The sequence below is a fragment of the Vipera ursinii genome (genome assembly GCF_947247035.1).
Source record: "Vipera ursinii genome assembly, chromosome: 3".
NCBI classification, from domain to species: Eukaryota; Metazoa; Chordata; class Lepidosauria; order Squamata; family Viperidae; genus Vipera; species Vipera ursinii.
In genome coordinates, this window is record NC_139516.1 from 67,407,472 (window position 1) to 67,430,165 (window position 22,694).

Sequence of the window (22,694 nt, forward strand, 5' to 3'; positions counted from 1 at the left end):
TGGAAAGGATTTTTTTTTCCAAAATCCTCTTCAACTGATTAAGTGCACAATATATGAAACCTAGAATCAAGAGTGGCTGCTAAGTAGTTGATTGATGTGATTATCTGTATGCATCTAAAACTGGGTTGATACAGGTAGTCTCACCTTATAACCACAATTATAGTTGCTAAGCCAGGGAGTTGTTAAGTGAGTCACACCTGATTTTACAACTTTTGCCACAGTTGTTATGGAAATCACTGCAGTTAAGTGAATCATGAAGTTTTTAAGCCAGGGGTCTTCAAACGTGGCCCTTTTATGACTTGTGGACTTCAACTCCCAGAATTCCTCAGCCAGCGTGCTGGAGGCCAGTTGGGAACCATCACAAATGGTGACCAGAATTTTGATCATGGAACCATGGGGAAGTTGCAGTGGTCATAAGTGTGAGAACTGGTCATAAGTTACTTTTTTCCATGCTGTTATGTCAAACGGTCATTAAACGAATAATTGTAAGTGAAGGGCTACCTGTATTAGATTATTAATGCTAGATAATAAAAAAACTACTTTAGATGGAAGAACTAAGATGGCGTTAATTTCTTCCTGTGTAGTCTCTAATACAAATCCAGGGAAATAAAGCTGTTCTTCCCCCTGATCTCCATATACCGTATATACTTGAGTATAAGCCGACTCGAATATAAGCCGAGACCCCTAATTTTACCCCCCCAAAATGGGAAAAGTTGGTGACTCGAGTATAAGCCGAGTCTGGGAAATGCAGCAGCTCACCTTATGCTCCTCTCCAGAGATCTTCCCTCAGCAGCGGCCGGCAAAGTAGCTCGCAAGCGAAACAAGCCTGGCAGAGGAGCCGGAGCGGCGAGCAGAGGCGCCCGGCCCAGATCCTGCAAGGCCCGGCCGACACACGCCCCCAGCAGCGGAGCTGCTCCGGCTCCTCTGCCGGGCTTGTTTTGCATGTGAGCTACTTTGCCTGACGCTGAGAAGACCCGCTTGGGCACTCGGGTTGGTGTCAGTCTCCGCAGGCCCTTCTCGTTTCCAGGAACGTCAAGCGCGCTTGGCTCCCCACCCCCACGGCAGGGCAGGGCAGGGCAGAGACTTGCTCGCCCTTCTGACGGCCCTGAAGAGAAACGAAGGGCTTGCAAACTCCCCGCGAGAAGCTGGGCGAAGCGCGCGGCTGGGCGAGTGTGTGCCTGCGCACGTATTTACGAAAGAAACGCTCCGAGAGTTCTTCTTTCTCCGCCCCCTTGGGGGGAACTCTAGCGACTGCTGTAGCCGCGCTTCTCTTCTCGGCTCCAAAAATAGGGATTTTTACTCTCTCTCTCTCTCTCTCTCCCCTCCCCACCCCGCATTCTCCTGCCTCTTCGATTGCGACAATAAAAGGGCGAAGGGTGCGCTGGTTTCTTCCTCCTTCCTCCCCCCTCCCCTCCCCTCCCCGATTGTCAGGTGAGGCAGCTGGAGGTCTGGCCGGGAGATTGTAGCCGTTTTGAAACGCCGCGTCTTGAAATGCCCGATCAGCTGATTTTCGGGTGGAAGAGCCGTGGCTTGAATCTGTTTGCATCTGCCTGAATTAGACCAAAACGGCCTGAATTTGACCAGAGTTGCTTTGTAATGGCTGGAGGAACTGCAGAGGAGGTCTTGCTGGGAGATTGTGGCCGTTTTGAAACGCCGCGGCTTGAAACGCCCGATCAGCTGATTTTCGGGGCGGAAAGAGCCACGGCTTGAATCTGCTTGTATTTGTTTGAACTTAACCAGAAACGGCTCGTAATGGCTGGAGGAACTGCGGAGGGAGTGAATGCTCCAGCCTGGAATATTTGGAAAGGCTGGGGGAACCGGATGAACTGCAGCTTAAGCGACTGTTGCCGGAGGAGCCATGGCTTGAAACGCCCCAGTTTTGGGGCAGCGTTTGCTTGTTCCGGGTAGAAAAAACGCTGTCGACCCGGCATCTTTTGCGGGGAGGGGTGAGGTGGGGTGGGGTGGGGTGGAGGAAGCAGTTTGCGAAGCAGCCGAAATGGGGGTGTCAAGCCCTACGGGGACCAGGGGAGCACTTCCAACAATGCCCGCGCAGCACCGAAGGCCCATTGGCACCCGCACCCCCCAACTGTTCGGCGGGCGAACGCCAGACCCGCTGCCGCACTTACAGCTGATCGGCGGCCGGAGGAGATTGCGATCGGCTGCGGAGGTTCCGCGGCCGCATCAACAGCTGATCGGTGGCCGGAGGAGATTGTGGACGGGCGCAGAGGGTCCGCTTCAGCACAGACAGCTGATCGGCAGCCGAAGGAGACTGCGAGCGGCTGCAGAGGTTCCGCGGCCGCATCAACAGCTGATCGGCGGCCGGAGGAGATTGTGGACGGGCGCAGAGGGTCCGCGTCAGCACAAACAGCTGATCGGCGGCTGAAGGAGACTGCGAGCAGCTGCGGAGGTTCAGCGCCGGCACAAACAGCTAAGGGGCAGCCGGGGACGTCTACCGGTGGTCACGCAGCGCGATCAACTGAGCGGCAGCTAGAAACAGCCGCCGACGGTCGCACGGGCCTCACGGGACTTTTCGGGTCCGATGGCGGCTTGGAGAGTGTGGGTGGCTGCTTCGCAGACCTGGCGGTTATGCAAGGTCTGCGAAGCAGCCACCCACACTCTCCAAGCCGCCATCGGACCTGAAAAGTCCCGTGAGGCCCGTGCGACCGTCGGCGGCTGTTTCTAGCTGCCGCTCAGTTGATCGTGCTGCGTGACCACCGGTAGATGTCCCCGGCTGCCCCTTAGCTGTTTGTGCCGGCGCGGAACCTCCGCAGCCGCTCGCAGTCTCCTTCAGCCGCCGATCAGCTGTCTGTGCTGAAGCGGACCCTCTGCGCCCGTCCACAATCTCCTCCGGCCGCCGATCAGCTGTTGATGTGGCCGCGGAACCTCCGCAGCCGCTCGCAATCTCCTCCGGCCGCCGATCAGCTGTAAGTGCGGCAGCGGGTCTGGCGTTCGCCCGCCGAACAGTTGGCGGGTGCGGGTGCCAATGGGCCTTCGGTGCTGCGCGGGCATTGTTGTAAGTGCTCCCCTGGTCCCCATAGGGCTTGACACCCCCATTTCGGCTGCTTCGCAAACTGCTTCCTCCACCCCACCCCACCCCACCTCACCCCTCCCCGCAAAAGATGCCGGGGTCGACAGCGTTTTTTCTACCCGGAACAAGCAAACACGCAGGCAACCCTGCACTATTCAGCTCAGTGAAGTCACGCTTGAAACGGCTTGAAATGCCCGATCAGCTGATTTTCGGGGCGGAAAGCATGCGGTGTTGTTGTGTTTTTTTTCCCTCCACCCGAAAGTGAACGGCAGCTTTCCGTACTAGTGTATTTGTACTGCCGCGAGTGACAACTGACAAAGCTTGCCGGTGTGATCTTGATTTTGGAACTGATGAAGTCTGTTAACTAATTGATTGGCACTCCGGTCGCTCATCGCCGTGAAACTAGACCTTGTCTTTGGGGTTTGTTTTTTTTTTTACTTTGGGCTGATCAAATGGAATAAATGGAATAAATAAAAACACTGGCATGTCAAGACACCAGCACAAAGACCAAGGTACAAGCAGCTCTCCTTCAGTCATTATTGAAACATTTGATCAGCCCAACTTCTTCTTCTTCTTATTATTATTATTAAATCTGTTTTTTAACCAAGCGTGACTTCACTGAGCTGAATAGTGCAGGGTTGTCTGCGTGTTTGCTTGTTCCGGGTAGAAAAAACGCTGTCGACCCTGGCATCTTTTGCGGGGAGGGGTGAGGTGGGGTGGGGTGGGGTGGAGGAAGCAGTTTGCGAAGCAGCCGAAATGGGGGTATATAGAGGATGGGAGGTTCCCACCGAGAGAGCCAGCAGAGTTGTTGTCGAAGCACGTCACACGCCTTTCCAACCACCAGAGAAGGGAGGAATAAGAAAGAAACACACACACACACACACACACACACACACACACACCAGGAAATCGAGGGAGCTTGCGTAACATCTGAAGGAGACACGATCGTGGGAAAGGCACCGAGCGTGCCATGGAAAAAAAAGAAAGGGTGGACTTGGGCTCGGCTGGTTTCGCAACGGGAAATGGGAAATCCCCGCAAAAGATGCCGGGTCGACAGCTTTTTTTCTACCCGGAACAAGCAAACGCTGCCCCAAAACTGGGGCGTTTCAAGCCATGGCTCCTCCGGCAACAGTCGCTTAAGCTGCAGTTCATCCGGTTCCCCCAGCCTTTCCAAATATTCCAGGCTGGAGCATTCACTCCCTCCGCAGTTCCTCCAGCCATTACAAGCCGTTTCTGGTTAAGTTCAAACAAATACAAGCAGATTCAAGCCGTGGCTCTTTCCGCCCCGAAAATCAGCTGATCGGGCGTTTCAAGCCGCGCCGTTTCAAAACGCCTACAATCTCCCGGCCAGACCTCCAGCTGCCTCACCTGACAATCGGGGAGGGGAGGGGAGGGGGGGAGGAAGAAACCAGCGCACCCTTCGCCCTTTTATTGTCGCAATCGAAGAGGCAGGAGAATGTGGGGTGGGGAGGGGAGAGAGAGAGAGAGAGAGAGTAGAAATCCTTATTTTCGGAGCCGAGAAGAGAAGCGCGGCTACAGCAGTCACTAGAGTTCCCCCCAAGGGGGCGGAGAAAGAAGAGCATTCACTCCCTCCGCAGTTCCTCCAGCCATTACGAGCCGTTTCTGGTTAAGTTCAAACAAATACAAGCAGATTCAAGCCATGGCTCTTTCCGCCCCGAAAATCAGCTGATCGGGCGTTTCAAGCCGCGGCGTTTCAAAACGGCCACAATCTCCCAGCAAGACCTCCTCTGCAGTTCCTCCAGCCATTACAAAGCAACTCTGGTCAAATTCAGGCCGTTTCGGTCTAATTCAGGCAGATGCAAACAGATTCAAGCCGCGGCTCTTCCACCCGAAAATCAGCTGATCGGGCGTTTCAAGACGCGGCATTTCAAAACGGCTACAATCTCCCGGCCAGACCTCCAGCTGCCTCACCTGACAATCGGGGAGGGGAGGGGAGGGGGGGAGGAAGGAGGAAGAAACCAGCGCACCCTTCGCCCTTTTATTGTCGCAATCGAAGAGGCAGGAGAATGCGGGGTGGGGAGGGGAGAGAGAGAGAGAGAGAGAGTAGAAATCCCTATTTTCGGAGCCGAGAAGAGAAGCGTGGCTACAGCAGTCGCTAGAGTTCCCCCCAAGGGGGCGGAGAAAGAAGAGCATTCACTCCCTCCGCAGTTCCTCCAGCCATTACGAGCCGTTTCTGGTTAAGTTCAAACAAATACAAGCAGATTCAAGCCGTGGCTCTTTCCGCCCCGAAAATCAGCTGATCGGGCGTTTCAAGCCGCGGCGTTTCAAAACGGCCACAATCTCCCAGCAAGACCTCCTCTGCAGTTCCTCCAGCCATTACAAAGCAACTCTGGTCAAATTCAGGCCGTTTTGGTCTAATTCAGGCAGATGCAAACAGATTCAAGCCACGGCTCTTCCACCCGAAAATCAGCTGATCGGGCATTTCAAGACGCGGTGTTTCAAAACGGCTACAATCTCCCGGCCAGACCTCCAGCTGCCTCACCTGACAATCGGGGAGGGGAGGGGAGGGGGGGAGGAAGGAGGAAGAAACCAGCGCACCCTTCGCCCTTTTATTGTCGCAATCGAAGAGGCAGGAGAATGCGGGGTGGGGAGGGGAGAGAGAGAGAGAGAGTAGAAATCCCTATTTTTGGAGCCAAGAAGAGAAGCGCGGCTACAGCAGTCGCTAGAGTTCCCCCCAAGGGGGCGGAGAAAGAAGAACTCTCGGAGCGTTTCTTTCGTAAATACGTGCGCAGGCACACACTCGCCCAGCCGCGCGCTTCGCCCAGCTTCTCGCGGGGAGTTTGCAAGCCCTTCGTTTCTCTTCAGGGCCGTCAGAAGGGCGAGCAAGTCTCTGCCCTGCCCTGCCCTGCCGTGGGGGTGGGGAGCCAAGCGCGCTTGACGTTCCTGGAAACGAGAAGGGCCTGCGGAGACTGACACCAACCCGAGTGCCCAAGCGGGTCTTCTCAGCGTCAGGCAAAGTAGCTCACATGCAAAACAAGCCCGGTAGAGGAGCCGGAGCAGCTCCGCTGCTGGGGGCGTGTCTCGGCCGGGCCTTGCAGGATCTGGGCCGGGCGCCTCTGCTCGCCGCTCCGGCTCCCCTGCCGGGCTTGTTTCCCATGTGATTCTGGGCCAGGTGCTGCTGAGGGCGAGTAGAGGCGCCCGGGCGACCCCAGCAGCGTCAGGCAAAGTAGCTCGGCCGCGCGCAAGTCCTCGGTAAGTTCTTTTTTTTTTGTTGACTGGAGTATAAGCCGAAGTGGATTTTTTCAGCCCAAAAAGTGGGCTGAAAAATTCGGCTTATACTCAAGTATATACGGTAATTTTTTTAGTATGCTGAAAAATACAGCTTTAAAAACACGAGCTTTAAAGGTTTATCTGTTTGGCTCTTTGTTTTATAACCTGCTCAGTGGACACCTCGATGGAGCTGAATCAACAGTTTCAGTTTGGTTTAAAGGGAGCAAAGAAAGGGCATGGAATGTCACCAGTGGAAGTGGCAGCTTAGGAAGCCTCTAGATCAGACGTGTCAAACTCGTGACATCACGTGACGTCGCGTGACATATCAGAGCTTTTTCCCCATTGCCAGCAATGGGGTGGGCACGGTTTCCTCATGATGGATCTGGCCCACGGGCCGGCAGTTTGACACCCCTACTCTAGATCTAGAAAGAGGAAAGGATAAGCTACTTAACAAAGTCATTTTCTTTTTGTATATATATTATTATTTTGTTAGGGTTAAGGTTAGGGTTAGGGTCATTTTGAAGGGATGGCTGGAAAAGCATTATGACTGTGCCCTAGAGGAGATGGCTTGAGTTATTTTATTTTTGGGGTACATAAAATAGAACTAGTGAAGCTTGAGTATCTAATTTTAATCCTGGAATACTATGAATACAGGATCCAGAATGTCTGTCAATTTTATGTCCCAACCTAGTTCTTTCTCATTTATCCCAATCAATAAGTGATTCATTCTCTTTGTGTAGTTTTCAAAAATAATCGACCTGGGTTCTAATCCATATGGTAGAGTGTTTCAAGTCTTAGCAAAGCTATTGGAAGTCACTTCTGTTTGGTGGTGGTTCATGGAATTACTGCAGGTAGACTTCAATTTACAATCATTTGTTTAGTAACTGTTCAAAGTTACAATGGCATGTAAAAGGACTATTTTTCACACTGCATTCCTATGATCACATAATTAAAATTTAGATGCTTGGCAATTGGCATGTATTTATGATGGTTGCAGTGTCTCAAGTCATGGGATCACCTTTTGTGACTGTCTGATGAGAAAAGTGAATGAAAAAACTGGATTCACTTAACAACTGTGTTACTAACTTAATGCCGGCAGTGATTCATTTAACAACTATTACAAGAAAGGTCATAAAATGGGGCAAAACTCACTTAACAGCTATCTTACTTAGCAACGGAAATTTTGGACATAATAGTGGACGTACATCAAGGCTACCTGTGCTTGCTTTTATGTTGGCTAATTTTGCAGGTTACATTTTGGTAATTATACAACATCATCATCAAATTCCCCTTCTTTTATATTTCGTGTACAAATGATACATTTCTGACTTGTCTGAGTGACTATGGAGAAACAAATGTGTATGAATTTAAAATACACAGGTCTTTTGGAGGAACTAATGTTAGATTTAATTTGCAAGCATTCATAGTTTGCAGTCAGTGTTCAATAGCAAACGAACACAATTTTTTACTGGATTATAGTAGCATCTGAAAATCTGAGATAGCAACATTCATATTACTGTTGCTTTTTCAAAATTTAACATGATTTCTCAGAGCCCCTGTGATTGAACAAAACTGTCAAGATTTAGTTTCATAAGCCTGAAAAGTTACTGTATAGTTTATCTGCTAAGATGGTTTCATTTCTTTAGCACAAAGATCATATCTAGTTTAAATTATTGGGTTGAAACTGATGAATAAAAACAAAAGTGAGCTTTATTTCAATTCTATAAGTGACACTGGATTTTTCAGGCCAGCATGTTAAACAGAGAGCGACCTTAAGCACCAATTCTTTTGCCAATTCTGCCTGTAGTTATTTTTCTTTTTTTTTGTCTTGTATTTTTTTTCTCTAGTTCTTTACTGACATTTTTTTCAACAGAAGTCTTGATTAATGCCAGATGTATAGCAAAGCTTTATAAAATTCATTGCTATATTCTTTATTGCAGATCGATAAATACTCATCTTTTATTTTTTAAAGTTTGTCTTTCACTGTTCCAAAAACACCCTCCACCTGGAATGCATTTACACAATTTAAGACTGAGGCAAAGTCATAGTGATAACTCAACAGTTTTACGTTTTTGTTTAAAACCATTGTGTTCTCTTCACTGAGAAGAGGGTAGTCATTCTAAATGAATGCAAAGGCACACACATCCTGTTTCTTTTCAATTTCCATGAACAAGTTACTATAGGTTTAGTTACAATTAGCTCTTATACTGCCCTTTAGTTTTCTGGGTGGTGTACAATAAAATTGCCATGTACTCTGCTCTTGGTTTTCATGTACTAATGTTTTAATACCTTCTAGGTAACCACCAATTTCAGAGAACCTCTACAGTCAAACCTTCCTATTCTAAGCTATTTGTTTATTTAATTTATAACTTATTTTAATGAACAACTCAAGGCAGCAAACATACGTATACTCCTCCCCACCACCACCATTTTCTCTACAATGACAACCCTGTGAATTGAGTTGGGCCGAGAGAGTATCTGGTCTTCTGGTTTCTAGCCTAGTGCCTTAACCACTAATTATCTACAAGTACAGATTTTAAATCTCTGGCACACTCACAGGCAAACAAATTATACTATCTCCAACATGTTAGCGGTCTATGTGTGTTCATTTTTAGAAAGAAGTATTTTGTTTTGAGAAGGCCTTCCTATTTTTTTCCTTTGAGAGTATCAGATGGATGATTTTAGAATTAATGTACTGCAGAAAGTGTCACTTGCAATGTTTGCCCTAGTTTAGATTTAAGAATTGGATACAAACCAATCCTCTCTATTTACACATTCATACTGACTGCAAATTTCATATTTGCTGTGCTGCCAATCATTGATGTATTGTTTCCAATTTTGAAGCAGGAAACATGCGAAAACCTGAATCCTAAGATCTGTTTAAAGTGGTTTGAAGAAAAAGCAAAACTATCCTCACAATTTTCTAAAAAGAAAAAATATTGATCCTGGCAACATGATATGAAGCATGCTCTATCCCATAATTCAGTTATCTTATGTACTTATTCATCCGTTGTGCCCATGGAAGAGAAGGAAAGAACAATAAAACAGCATAACAGAATAAAAGAATTGGAAGGGACCTTGGAGATCTTCTAGTCCAGCCCTCTGCTCAAGCAGGAGACCCTATATATCATTTCAGACAAATGGTTGTACAAATTCTCCTTTAAAACCTCTAGCAACAAGGTGTGTGAACTTGCCAAGAAAGTTTTGATTAACTTTTATTTGGAGAATTTTTGGTAACTTCAATCAGAACTTATTTCATTATTTTTTTAAGGCCTTCATATCCTATCTTTTCTTAGGGTTCTCAGTACATCAGGTTCTTGTTTCACCAATCTTGTGAAATTGATTGGCCTGAAAGTGGTGAGAAGGTGTGTAGCTGGGGTGCAGTTGGAGATAATGAGATGATTATGATAAAATTGTTGTCATCCTTTTTAGACAGTAATCCACCAAGAACGCCTTACTTAATGAAGCATTCAGTCTGAACAGAATTTATCTTTTTGTGCTACTTGTGATTTTTTTCGATGTTTTATGTTCTCTGGTTTCTGTTGCAGTTTGCAATGTTCCTTAAAGTTCAGCATCCCTACAACTCTGTAATGAAATCCAGCAATAGAATTGATGAATTTTCTAGCAATATCAGGATGTGGTTACAGTATGGAGTTTCTTTTCACAGAAATGTTTTATGTGTGACAGACAGGAAGAGAAAGATTTCTTCTAATTTTGTGAGAGTTACATTAGCCAAGTATATGTCAGTATAAGATTGTTGCCAACAATATATGCAACCTTTTAGGGTTAAGTATTAAAAAGTATGGTAATTGTGCGAAGAGTGTAGAAGATACAAACCAGTGAATAAATTGTTTCATACTTTAATTTTCTTAATAATACATTGCGAAATGCAATGCCATTACTACAGTTTCAGACCTTTTTTAATGTGTGTTTTTCTTGGATTTGCAATATAATTTGCAAATAGACATAGACATACTGACAGTAGCAAAAGTGTCCAGAGAGTAAAACGGAAGGGACAAATGACAGGGAAATATCTCTTTTGAGGTCTCTTAACTGTTCAGTGTTACAGCTCATCTATATTTGTGGCAGTAGATATTTTGCAACTTGAGTGTTAAGTAGTGGGCTCTTCGGTGCAGGAATGACGACACGAGGCTGAATACAGGATAACTCATACTTTATTACTTGCTAGAACTGTACTGAAGCATGGTCTGCAAGCAGCTGCAATATATAGTCTAGCCCCTCGGCGGCAGCCAATAGGTTTGAACCCACTTTTGCCGCCTGGGGCTAGCCAATTGCAGGACAGGAGACAGTTAGTCTGGGTACATAACATTGAGAGTGCCAGATTTATAGGAAATATATTTACCCAAACCATAAACACTAGCCTTATCAAGACAATCTTTTCTGAAAGCAACTAGTAAGCACGGGGTTCACCCTTGGCATTTTCTTGTTTGTGCTCCTAAAAATAAATTGTTGAGTAAATACAAATGTTCTCAGGAAAATTGAGGTTTCAGAATAAATAGCATGGACTTGAACTCTGCTGAGGGCTTGCTGGAGGATTTGAAGCTTTCTAAGAATCTATATTGACAACGCTTCTCTAAAAGAATGCACGAAATGGTTGCTTTAACATGACAAGGGTTTACGTGCAACATAACCAAAATATATACCTGTCAGATATTAGCCTGCATTAGGTTGGTTCATTGTTCCAGAATGTACCTTTGTCAGAAGTCTGGAACCTTCTGAAGGTAGATTTGTTGCTTTTTTCTACTATGTTTTCCACCTTTGGGTCCCTTCTATCCTTTTCCTTAGAAGCTCTACTGTTCTACTGTCCCATGCCTCATCTTGGCTTCTTCCTTTCCTTCATTAACTTGTATCTCAGCCTGGCAAATCCCGTTTTGTCTTATTTCATGTTGGTACAACTCATCTTGTAGCCCAGATCTTTTGGCAATTAAGAATAAAATCTATTTTAACGATTGAACACAACTAAATGTTAAGTGTAGAAAAATTGGCTCATTTGGTCTTTTAGTGCCCTCTGTTGGCTAATATGGAAGATGACTATTTCATATCTATCGTCTGAGCAAATTGAGGAAGAATGAACTTTTGGTAATTCACCTACCGTAGTGAATGTAGAGAGGTTGGCTTTGAAGGACAGTAGAAGAGCCATTAGCAACAATCAGATAAACAAGGAAATAATTTACGAAAATGCCGCAGAATGCACCCATGCAAACACACACACACACATATATCTCAATTCACATGAAGGTAGAAGGAAGAAGAGAAGCATGTTCAGACCTGCAAGATTCTGTTATTATAACTTTTCTCACCAAAGTAGCTTAAGGTTTATGCAATGTCTGTTCCTTTGTCTAGTCTATCTTACAGAGCTGACAGTAATATAAAAAGTATTTGCCAGTTGGTAGTGTACTATTAGCTGCTCTGTAATCTTTTGTTGTTTTATCTAGAGAGGTTTGGTAATAGTAAAGTTAGATCTAGCCATGAAGACACAAAGGAGCAAAATAACATTCAGATTTTTTTAGAAAAACAACAACAACAACCCACAAACCACAATCTCTTGTTCAATGAAATGCTACAAAGCTAGGAAATCAGAAGCTAACACAGTATTTCCTGGGATTCGAAAACAAAATAGAAGTAGCATCTATATAATCTATATGTTGAGTTTTATTTCTTCCATTCATTCTTAGTAATGGAATGGATTTACAAATGATAATTTGTCTAAAATATGAATTGCAGTTAATCATAAATGTAGATTAGCTTACTGGAGCAAGTAAAAAAGATAGTGGTAATGTTCTAGTTAAGAATAAGCCATAGTTGTAACCTTAATCTGTGGCTTTTGAGCCACAAAGATGTCCTAATTGCAGCTGCCCACAATGTGTAATGGGGTGGGGGCTGTGGCTGATGATGCATGATGATGGAGCAGCTGTACTTGATTTGAACCCAACTTGTATTTATTTATATAGGGCTTAGGCCAAAATTATATAAAAGACCATCTACTCCCATACATACCGGTAATTGCATCTTCGGCTGATCCTGCTATAGAAGTGTCAAGATTGGCTTCTTCTTCTGCTTTGTTTGAGATGGGAACTATGTTACAGGACAACCTGGAGTTGAGACTGGACTCACATTTTAAAAACTCAGAAAAGGGCTTCAAGCATCTCTATTACAGAAGCCTTTTAAGTTATTTTTAATCCTGTTAGTTTTGAATTTTAAATTGAATTTTAGATGATGCGAATCACTTGGCATCCCAAAATGGAAGAGGAGTCATACACTTTTAAAATAAATTTATAAACAGATAAGGCCCTTTTTTCCTAAACATTTTATGAAGAAAGGACTAAGAAAAAGTCTTTGAACTCAAATGTGGTTCTGGTCCTTTTATTGTTCAATTATCATTTAGCTTTCAGAGTGCCTCTTTACCTTTGGTGCAGTTGCCATTCAGCTGTTTTGGGGACAACCAGTTCTCTGCAGCATCAAGACTGTTTCTGCATTAATTTACTGCTCTGTAGCTTTTCTCTTCCTGTACAAGAGCTCCCTCTACTTGAAGTTAATTGGTTTTGTCAAAGCTTGCTAGCTGAACATTTAAAATTCTTTGACTATCTTTTATTAATTTATATTAAAACATTTTAGTAGCAGGCATTATTCAAAATGGAATTTTTGGCCTGTAGAAAAAGGTCTGCTGCTCAATGACCGAAATGAAATGACTAATGTGTAAAAAGAGCATCTTATTAATATTATGCTATATGTTTATGCTTATAAAAGTACCAGAGCAGTTTTATCAACTACTGGATTGATCACTGTGGAAACAGTGATCTAGAGCCTCATGTCTAGAGCCTAGCCCTTTAGCTATGGATTATTATTATTTTTACATCCATGCTAGGTAATTGTGACACAAAGAAGAAATTTTCCATTCCCAATAGACTAAATAAAATCTTCATTATTCTGGTAACTGACTAGTATTGCAAAGAGTAACAATCAGAATTCAGCAGAGCATTCAAAGGCGTGCTTTCTGTTGATGTACATAAAATTCTTCTAATCATCCAGAAAAAGAGTGATGAGAGTCATTATTAAACTGTTGTGCAAGTCTCGTATCGAAAACAGTATAATAAGACATGGGCCAGTGGTTTGACTGTTCCATCATTACAGCCGTATAACCTTTTGGCATAAGAACACTTCTTAAATCTGCCCTCGAAAATTGCTGACGGTAAAATATTAGCACATAGTAGCATAAAAGCTCTGCACTATTTAGGTACAGTTAATCAAAGCACCTAGCTGGTTTGACATTATTCAGTTGGCTTCCTAGCTCAGCATATTCATTATTCTCTACGTGCAATCTGGGATTCCATATCCAAGATCCTTGGTTTGAATGCAGCATTTCCTATTCTTCTCCAGTCACGAGGAATTTCCTGTCTTTACTTCTGAAAACAAATGGTCAGATCTGAACAATCACAAGTACTCTGACAGCACCATCATAACCTCAATACAATAGTAATGAGGTCAGTAGAAATATGGATTAAGGAAATAATATTGCAAGATAGAAATTAAATATTTCTATGAGAGAACTTCTGTGAGATCTTTGCAGAGGCCATTCTGTAGATCAGACCTGGGCATTTTGTAGCTCCCAGACTACATCCGGCCAGTAGGTGGTTCTAGTCCAGACATGTCAAACTCGCGATGTCACGTGATGTCACACAAAGTATTGGGACAGTTTTGTCATTGCTGGCAATGGGGTGGGCGTGGCTTCCATATGATGCATCTGGCCTGTGGGCTGGTAGTTTGACCTGCATTGGTGGGAGAGGTAGGGAGTCATTGGCAGGAGGTGGGGCCTTGGTGGTGGGGATGGGGCATCATGGGGGATAGAGTATTGGCAGTGTGGCGCCAGTGTGGGTGTAGCATTGACAGCCCTTTACAACAGTCCCAATTTCTCATGTGGGCCTTTAAAAAAATTAATTGCCCACCCATTCTATAGGTGAACAGCAACAACATAGCTCAGTGAAAGGGTATGTGATTTGCATTCAGCAGGGCTTTTCAACCTTTTCGCCCATTGTACCACTTTTAGGATATGGCAACATCCGAGTACCACCAGTCGCCTAGCAAGGTGTCGAAAATTTGATGACCAAAAAAAAAAAGGAAAAAATTGATGAAGTACAGGTAGTCCTCAACTTACAACAGTTCACTTAGTGACTGTTTGAAGTTACAATTGCACTGAAAAAAGTGCCCCCCCCAAACCACAGCCGAGCAAGACACCTGCCTGCCCACCCAGCGGTGCTCTTCCTCCTGTCCAAGGTTTTCATTGTTGTGAGCACCCACAACACCCCCACTGTTGAGGATTGGCAGTGGGGGTGGGATGGGAGGGTGTTTGGTTTTTATTCCCCTGGTCTGCTGGGTGGTTAAAGCAGGTTTTGGTCACTTCACATGACCCTGGGACACTGTGACCGTCATAAATATGAATCAGTTGCCAAGCATCTGAATGTAAATCACAAGACCCTGGGGATGCTGCAACATTCCAGCTGGAGCCTGGCGCTGATCCTGGCGCTTCCACTGAGCCCTGACAGCCCTGCAGCTCCAGCCATCTCTCGCTCATGCTTGTGCGATGCTGCCACCAGTTCAGCTCATTTCCCTCACCAGCTACCACTTTTCTAGGATGGTCACGTACCACCTGCCTGGTGCTAATGTACCACAGGTGGTACCCGTACCACTAGTTGAAAAGCCCTGGCATAGAGAGTGTTAAGCTTAGAATTAGGGAGAGACTACCACTATCCTATCTGGGCTGAAGAAATCAGACTTTCCTATATCTCTTTGCTGTCCTGTAGTGATAATCTGGATGTTTGCAACCCTGATACTGTAGCCTTTGGGGAAAGTGCAAAGAAAAGCAACTAAGATGATTAAAGGCCTGGAGACTAAAACTTATGAAGAACAGTTGCAGTCTAGATAAAAGAAGGACTAGGGAGGACATGATAGCAGTATTCCAGTATTTGAGAGGCTGCCACAAGGAGGAGGGGGTTAATTTATTTTCCAAAGTACCAGAAGGCAAGATGAGAAACAATGGTTGGAAACTAATCAAGGAGAGAAGCAACCTGGAATTAAGGAGAAACTTGCTATCAGTGAGGACAATTAACCAGTAGGACAGCTTGCCTTCAGATGTTGTGGGTGCTTCATCACTCGAGGTTTTTAAGAAGAGACTGGACAGCCACTTGTCTGAAATGATAGGGTCTCCTGCTTGACCAGGGGGCTGGACTAGAAGACCTCCAAGGTCCCTTCCAGCTCTATTCCATTCTAGATTCTACCTTACAGTTCTGCATTCCTCTGGGAATGGCAAAAAAAAATTTCTAGTCTTAGAGAATGCTCACAGGTCAGTGTTAACAATCTGGAGCTAAGTTGGCCCGTAATATGATTCCACTCCTAATACCTAATAGTAGGATTATGATCCATGCCCATCATGTTCAACCATCATCTGCTTAAGTGGTTTTGGTCAAATTATTTTCAGCTCAGGTTAACTTACAGCATTATTTTATCGGGAGAAATTGGAGTGGGACAAACATGAGCCTCTGAAGGAAAGTAATTGCTTTGTATGTCATAATTCTCAAGATGGTTCAGATTTCGATCTTAAATAAAAGTAATGGAAACAACAGGATTATCAAGGCAAACTCATTATCAGTGAATGAAAACAGCACATATATCTTGGACATTCTTATACATTTGTTGCTGTTTCATATTTATTGGAAGAATGGAGAGAGGTAGATTTAGAAGAATGGGTACAAAGTAGGTTTGGAAATTTCATGTAAGATGAAGAGGAACAAGCTGCCTAAATCCTGAATGCTAAAAATTGAACCACATCGACCAGAATTCGAAGCAATGCCATCCAAAATGGTGGTATAGCCATATTTCTGATGTTACCAAGCTGAAGAAAGATGATTTGTTCACTTTCTTTCCCTGCCACTTGATAATAATTGTGGCTAATGAAAATCATTGAGCTATGAAAATTGATAGGAAGCATATTAGAAGGAAAAAAATATATAGTCTCTTTATATCCATCCACATTGCCAGGCCTAGCATCTCTTCTTCTTTGCAGTAGAAGGGGTCACTTTGAATAATTAAGACCTGAGCTGCTTCTATTCACTTTAAATAATTGAAATGGGAATAAAGCTTCTGCTTTTATTATTGTAATAAAAGCTTTTAAGGTCTATTTACCTAAAATCTCTTGTTCTGAGGTAAGAGAGCAGTTGTTTGAAATAAGGATAAGTTATGAATTACAGTGCATTCAGATTGCATGTTTATGAATCGTGTAATCACTACTTTGTTTTCTTTACATTTTAGCTAGCAAGTGCTCGAATATTCTCAGCATTTACGTGTCAATGTCAGAATGAAGAGATATAAAAATTTGAAGACTGCAGTACCCAATAAGTCTGAGAAAGTGGAACTATTATGAGTAATCCTCTAAATACCTGAACTGTTATACTGTGGCCTGATCATCATCATGATATTCTACTGCTACTTAGGCTGCTGTTTCACATTCAGTTCAGTTTGGTGTAACCACAAGTTATCAGTTCAAGCACATTTTGGCAGTCTTATACCTGCCTTTTTCTTCTTCCTTAACATTTTTATCAATTTGGCTTTGTGCACTTTTTATGTTTTTATAACGTTATAGCACAATCAAGGCAATGTAGTAGCAGAATATTTTGCAGATGAATGAACATATATAGCTGGGAACTTGAAATACCATTTCTACAAACATATTTTTCATCTTCTTGCTTGCTTTTCAGGATCCCTTAGATCCAACAAAGACCGCATTTGTGATCAGTTCCCTTGTACCATGTGGAGTGGCTGAACGTGGTGGTGAGCTCTTCCCTGGTGACCGCTTAGTCTCTGTAAATGATGTATATTTGCATAATATTAGTCTAAAAGAAGCTGTAGAAGTTCTAAAATCTGTACCACCTGGTGAAGTTCATCTTGGAATCTGCAAACCTTTGGGGGTAAGTGACGTTAAATTTATGTTTTATAACTTGCATTTCCCAGGTCAGTAATGGTTAACATTTGAGCAAAAGTCACCAGGATTTTAACAGAAGCAAAATATATTTGCCATAAATTCTTTGAATGATTTATCCTCTTTCTGAGTTTTGCCATGATTGGAGGTCCAGATGTTGTATGCTAAAGAAACAGGAATATTTTGTCTTGGAGAAATGATGCTTTCCTTTTTTGTAATCTCTTTTTTACTTCAAATTTATATCCCAGTGTTTTGCCTTAATGGATTCTTGAAATAGTTTTTTTTTACCATTTAAAACAAACATATACATTTACAGTTGGATTAAAATAGTAATTCATAAAACAAAACAAGTAGCAGTCATTTAAGAAAACATTGGAGATCACACTAGAAACAATTAACATTGTGGAATGATTAAAAAAAGAGTAAATGCAACTGTTGAGAGGTTTCTTTTTGCAATAATCTATACCCCCGGTCCATGGACTAGTATCAGTCCATGGCATGCCAGCAACTGGTCCGCACAAACAAGGAAAGCCCCATCCGCAGGATGCAGACAGCACACAAAACCACGCCCCCTCCAGTCTGTGGAAAAACCTCTCTCCATGTAATTGGTCCCTGGTACCCAAAAGGTTGGGGACCTCTGATCTATACTACTGTTAAACATTTAGGTAGCCAAAAGCAGGTGACTTAATATCTAGCCAGAAAAACATATAGAGCAGGGCCATTTTTATTGTCCTAAAAGTACTACACAATTAATAATTTTTGATATAGTTTTAAAAGAAAATACACATTTATTTATATACATGTGCACAAACTATATAATAATCAGAGTATGGTTGGCTATAGAATGGCTTGTACTTTGAGGAGTCCAAATGACCCAGCAGTCCCAGAAGAAAAAATCAGGAGTCATCTACAACATACAATGTAAAGACTACAGTAGCCACAACATAGGAGAAACAGGCAGAAGACTAGCAGAATGCATCCGTGAACACCAACTAGCAGTCAGAAAACACGATGAAAACTCTTTAATTTCATAAGATATGACAGACTTAACCATAATTTCAACTTGGAAGCTGTGTCTATCCTGGTCCAAAAACACTAGAAGCCTAGCTAATTGGACATCAATAGACACACAGACATAAACAACATCTACATACTGTGCAAAAGAGACAATCAGCAAGCCAAAATGGAAACAAAAAAGCCAAACACCTTTATGCTCACCAGATGAGCATAAATTAACACCAAGATTAACATCAAATCAACAACCAAGAAGTAAACAATGCCCCAATGAAGGAACTGCCAAACAAGCTAACAGTAAATACCCCAACCAAAGAATCACCAAGACCCCTTCCACCAATGCTGATTGGCCAAACAATTGGCATATTAAAATGAGAGCAAACCACACTTCTTACTACTACTGATTATGTTTCTTAGTTTGGATAAGAAAATGTCTGCAAGAAAACAAATAGGCTCAGAGGGCACCATGGACCAACCCCTGAGCTACAAATGTTCCCCTTTATCGGATTGTACTTTATTTGTTTATCAAATTTATTTGCCGATCATTTGTTTGCAATGTTTGCAAGACATACATTGCCACAATTTATCATAATCTCAAATGAGTGAAAACTTCATTTGATACATAAAAATGCAAATATTACACAACTTTTAAAATATAAGGCTGTTCAGACTATGTTGTTATTTCATGGGTCCATAGTGGTTTCTTTTCAAGTATCACAACATAACGGTGGAGTTCTTAATAGTCTCAGATATTCCTAGCTAATTCACTAGTCCCAAAACTTTAAAACATTTATTTAAAAAGTTAAAATATGCTGCTTAAGCCTGTGGAAAGTACAGATAATGATGAGCTAGGAAACTGCCCTGCTGTTTTCCTTAACTTTATTAACATAGAAATTTGTGGGCAGAAGTAATTTAAAGTAGACAGAATAAATTAGTGCACCATAACGATAATTTTATTCTGCCCGTATGTTTGCTTTATTGAATCTAGCAGTTCTTTTCACATGTCTCTGTATTTCCTGTATTAATGTATTTCTTCTTAGGACTGACTGCAGGTAGTCCTCGACTTACGACCACAATTGAGCCCAAAATTTCTGTTAAGTGATACATTTGTTAAGTGATTTTTGCCCCGTTTTATGACTTTTCTTGCTTCAATTGTTAAGTGAATCACTGAAGTTGATAAGTTAGTAACCTGTAGTTAAGTGAATCTGGCTTCCCCATTGGCTTTGCCCGTTAGAAGGTCGCAAACTGTGATCACATGACATGGGTACAGTAACGGTCATAAATATGAACCAGTTGCCAAACATCTGGATTTTGATCACATGATCATTGGATGCCGCAAAACTGTGAAAAACTAACTGTGAAAAACAGTCATGAGTCAGTTTTCTCAGTGTCGCTGTAACTTTGAAAGGTCACTAAATGAACTGTTGTAAGTCGAGGACTACCTGTGTTAACTTTCCATTTTACTGTCTGCACTTCTTTGGAGTAGCATCCTCTCTACAATAGAGATGAGCAGCTATGGCCCCTTCATAGCCTACGGAGTTCAATTCCCAGAATTCCTGAGCATGGCTGACGCAGGAATTCTGGGAGTTGAAGCCCACAAGTCATAAAGGGGCCACAGATGCTGATCCCCGCTCCACAAGCTACTTTGTCCACAGGCTGCTTTCTTGCTTTGTCTTCTCTTTTTACAAAGAAGTTGGGGTTTGATATTTTCCTGAACATTGACATTCTTTTTTAAGGGTGAAAATAAACACAATGGGACTTCTTCTGTGGAACCCAAGGGACTTAACAGAAGTTCAATATCTCAGGAATCAATCAATAACATTGAGCCATCAATCCTCCTTGCAGCTCCAAAGGTTTCTATTGGTTTATATTACAATAACATTTGTCCTATGTAAAGGCTTTTTCAGAATGAAAGTTGAATTGAGGTACACTAAATGTTTGTTTGAATCAGTTGTAGTCTCTCTCTCTCTCTCTCTCTCTCTCTCTCTCTCTCTCTCTCTCTCTCCTCTCTTTCTCTCTCTCTCCCACACACACACACACACACACACACACACACACACACACACATCTTCTATCCACTACTAATTAGCTCTGTTTTGATGTTTTGTGTAGGATTTCAGAAATGAATCTAAAGAAGAACTTGTTGATGAGCCCGTCTTGGAAGAGCTTGCTGATGAGCCAAACTTGGATTTGGGGAGACAGTTTCAACTTATGCAGAGCGAAACAGACATTGATAAAGAATCCTGGGAAATGCATGAGATTCTGAAGCACATGGAAGAACGTCTCGGTGAAGAACGAGAGATGTTAGTGGATGAAGTGGATGATATGGATCAGGGTTATGAAAGGTGTCCATCAGCAGATATAAGGGAAATATTTTCCTCTCCTGTGGTGGACCTTGAAACTGCAGGACAGTGGGATGAAGAATTAGACTGTGCTAAAATGGTGGAACTGAATCCTGCAAACAATCTTAATACTGAAGAGGTAAGATCATTAAGGATATTCAGGTGCTTTCTTTAGATACCATTAGCATAATACTTAAAGAATCCATAACAGATTTTGGAAAACAGGGTTTAATTAATGATATGTCACTTTTTAAAACCCGGCTTCTGTTAAACTCATCTTTGTTTCGGGTAGCATAGGGCTGAGCTAATGGCTTTCAATTCTGAATTGCCTTTATTTTTCTACTGAAGAATGAAGAAAAGAGTACAAATCATGCACTAGTCCATGGTGTTTCAGTGGAGTACAGCCAAGGAATTCCTATGCTGGATGGTAAGTGAAATGAGCAAGTATTCAGAATGAGTAAATATATTTCTGAGCCAAAATCATCTATGAAAGATCAAGACCTAGCGGGACTTTGGTGGTTGAAAGGGGCTACTATTAAAAAGTGGGTCTCAAAAAAATACCTAAAACATTGCAGAATTTGGGTGTATTATATGTATACGGATGCATCACTGTGGAGAAAACCTGAATCTGCATGGGTCCCAACTAACGATCTATCACATGGACAGAGAAAGCTTCTCCCCAAATTATAGTTACCGATAAAACAGATGTGATTGAGGTTGTTTTAAAGGTTTTATATATCTAATACCAACACCCTGAATCTGTGGAAAACACGTCCATATCCATATTGACATATATGTGAATCTATGAGGGACAAATATTCCCAAATATTATAACTGTTCAAACAGGACTGGGGGTTGGGAGTATATCCCATCCAATTACCTTCATTTTGGAAAAAGAAAATATTCAACCACAATGTTTTCTGTTCGTTAGTATTTAGCTTCAGCGTACCACCATTTAAACCTTTATTTATGATCCCAGTTGTTTAGTCTACATTTTTGAAGTCAGATTGTGTGTGCGATTCTCATTCTGTACTCATCATCAGATCAATTATTTTAAGACTATTGAATTCTTCGTATAATGCGAGAAGTACTAGAATTTGAAGGCATTCTGCCTATCTCTTTATGCTTTCTCTTGGAAAGTCTAGAGGGCAGATGTACCTTGAATATAACTGAAGACAAGTGCTGTTCTTTTCACAATGATTTTCTATGATTGTTGGATAGAGGAGAGCTGTTCAAGTGAACACTGTTCCCTTTCAAACCACTTAACTGAATGTGCAGAGGCAGGCTGTATGTTGCGTCTCATTCACTTCTCAGCTTCAGTCCCTCATAGATTCACATAAATACTTGAAAAGAGCTAATTGTCACTGTGAACCAAATGGTCTTTTTTAGAAAAGGTTGTCTATTATTACTCTTACTGCATTATTACTCTTATTATTACATCTGAAAGCAGAGCATAATAATGAATCTCTTCTTCTAAGGTATTGCAAAGCAAGGTGACCCTAAAGAAAATCTATACACTGATGTTGATGGTGAGAGATGCCAAATGAAGAATGAAGATATTGATCCTTCCAGCTCCCAAGATTCTGCCCTACGTAGAGTAGTGCTGTCTAGGTATGAAGTGCTCAGCTAAAAATATGTTGGTAATTTTGATTTATCTGAAAAGAAATAAGAGGAGAAACTATTTTCTCTTACATTATGAGAAATCAGCAACGAGTTGTCAATATTTAGAGTTTTAATATGCCATCATTCTAACTCACTAAGTAGCTATTGGAGGCAATCGTAGGTATATTAATCTGTTAGGGTCAAAGGTGTTACAACATAAAGTAGAGTTCTGTCAAGTCAAATTTATGTTAACCAAAATATGAAAGAGTTTGCCATTATTTGTATTGTGATTTTTTTAAACTTGTAAGTCTACAGCCTTGTGCTGTCCTACTGGTTTCTTATCTAAATACCAACAGGCCTTCAATGTATAACTTTTTTTTAACATCATGCAACATTGGCTAGATCAGGGTTTCTCAACCTTAGCAATTTTAGGACATGTGGGCTTCAGCTCCCAGAATTCTCCAGCCTTCAACTAATTTTGTATTTT

At 42.5% G+C, this 22,694-nt stretch overlaps 1 protein-coding gene across 1 annotated transcript in view; it reads left to right on the plus strand.

Annotated features, from left to right (window-relative positions):
• Positions 1–22,694, plus strand: part of PATJ (PATJ crumbs cell polarity complex component) — a 168,411-nt gene that overhangs the window by 59,454 nt on the left and 86,263 nt on the right. The window contains exons 19-23 of the mRNA XM_083359895.1: positions 17,029–17,238; positions 20,000–20,116; positions 20,376–20,744; positions 20,954–21,032; positions 22,084–22,216. Coding sequence (XP_083216021.1) covers positions 17,029–17,238; positions 20,000–20,116; positions 20,376–20,744; positions 20,954–21,032; positions 22,084–22,216 — 908 coding nt within the window. The remainder of the gene's footprint in view (positions 1–17,028; positions 17,239–19,999; positions 20,117–20,375; positions 20,745–20,953; positions 21,033–22,083; positions 22,217–22,694) is intronic.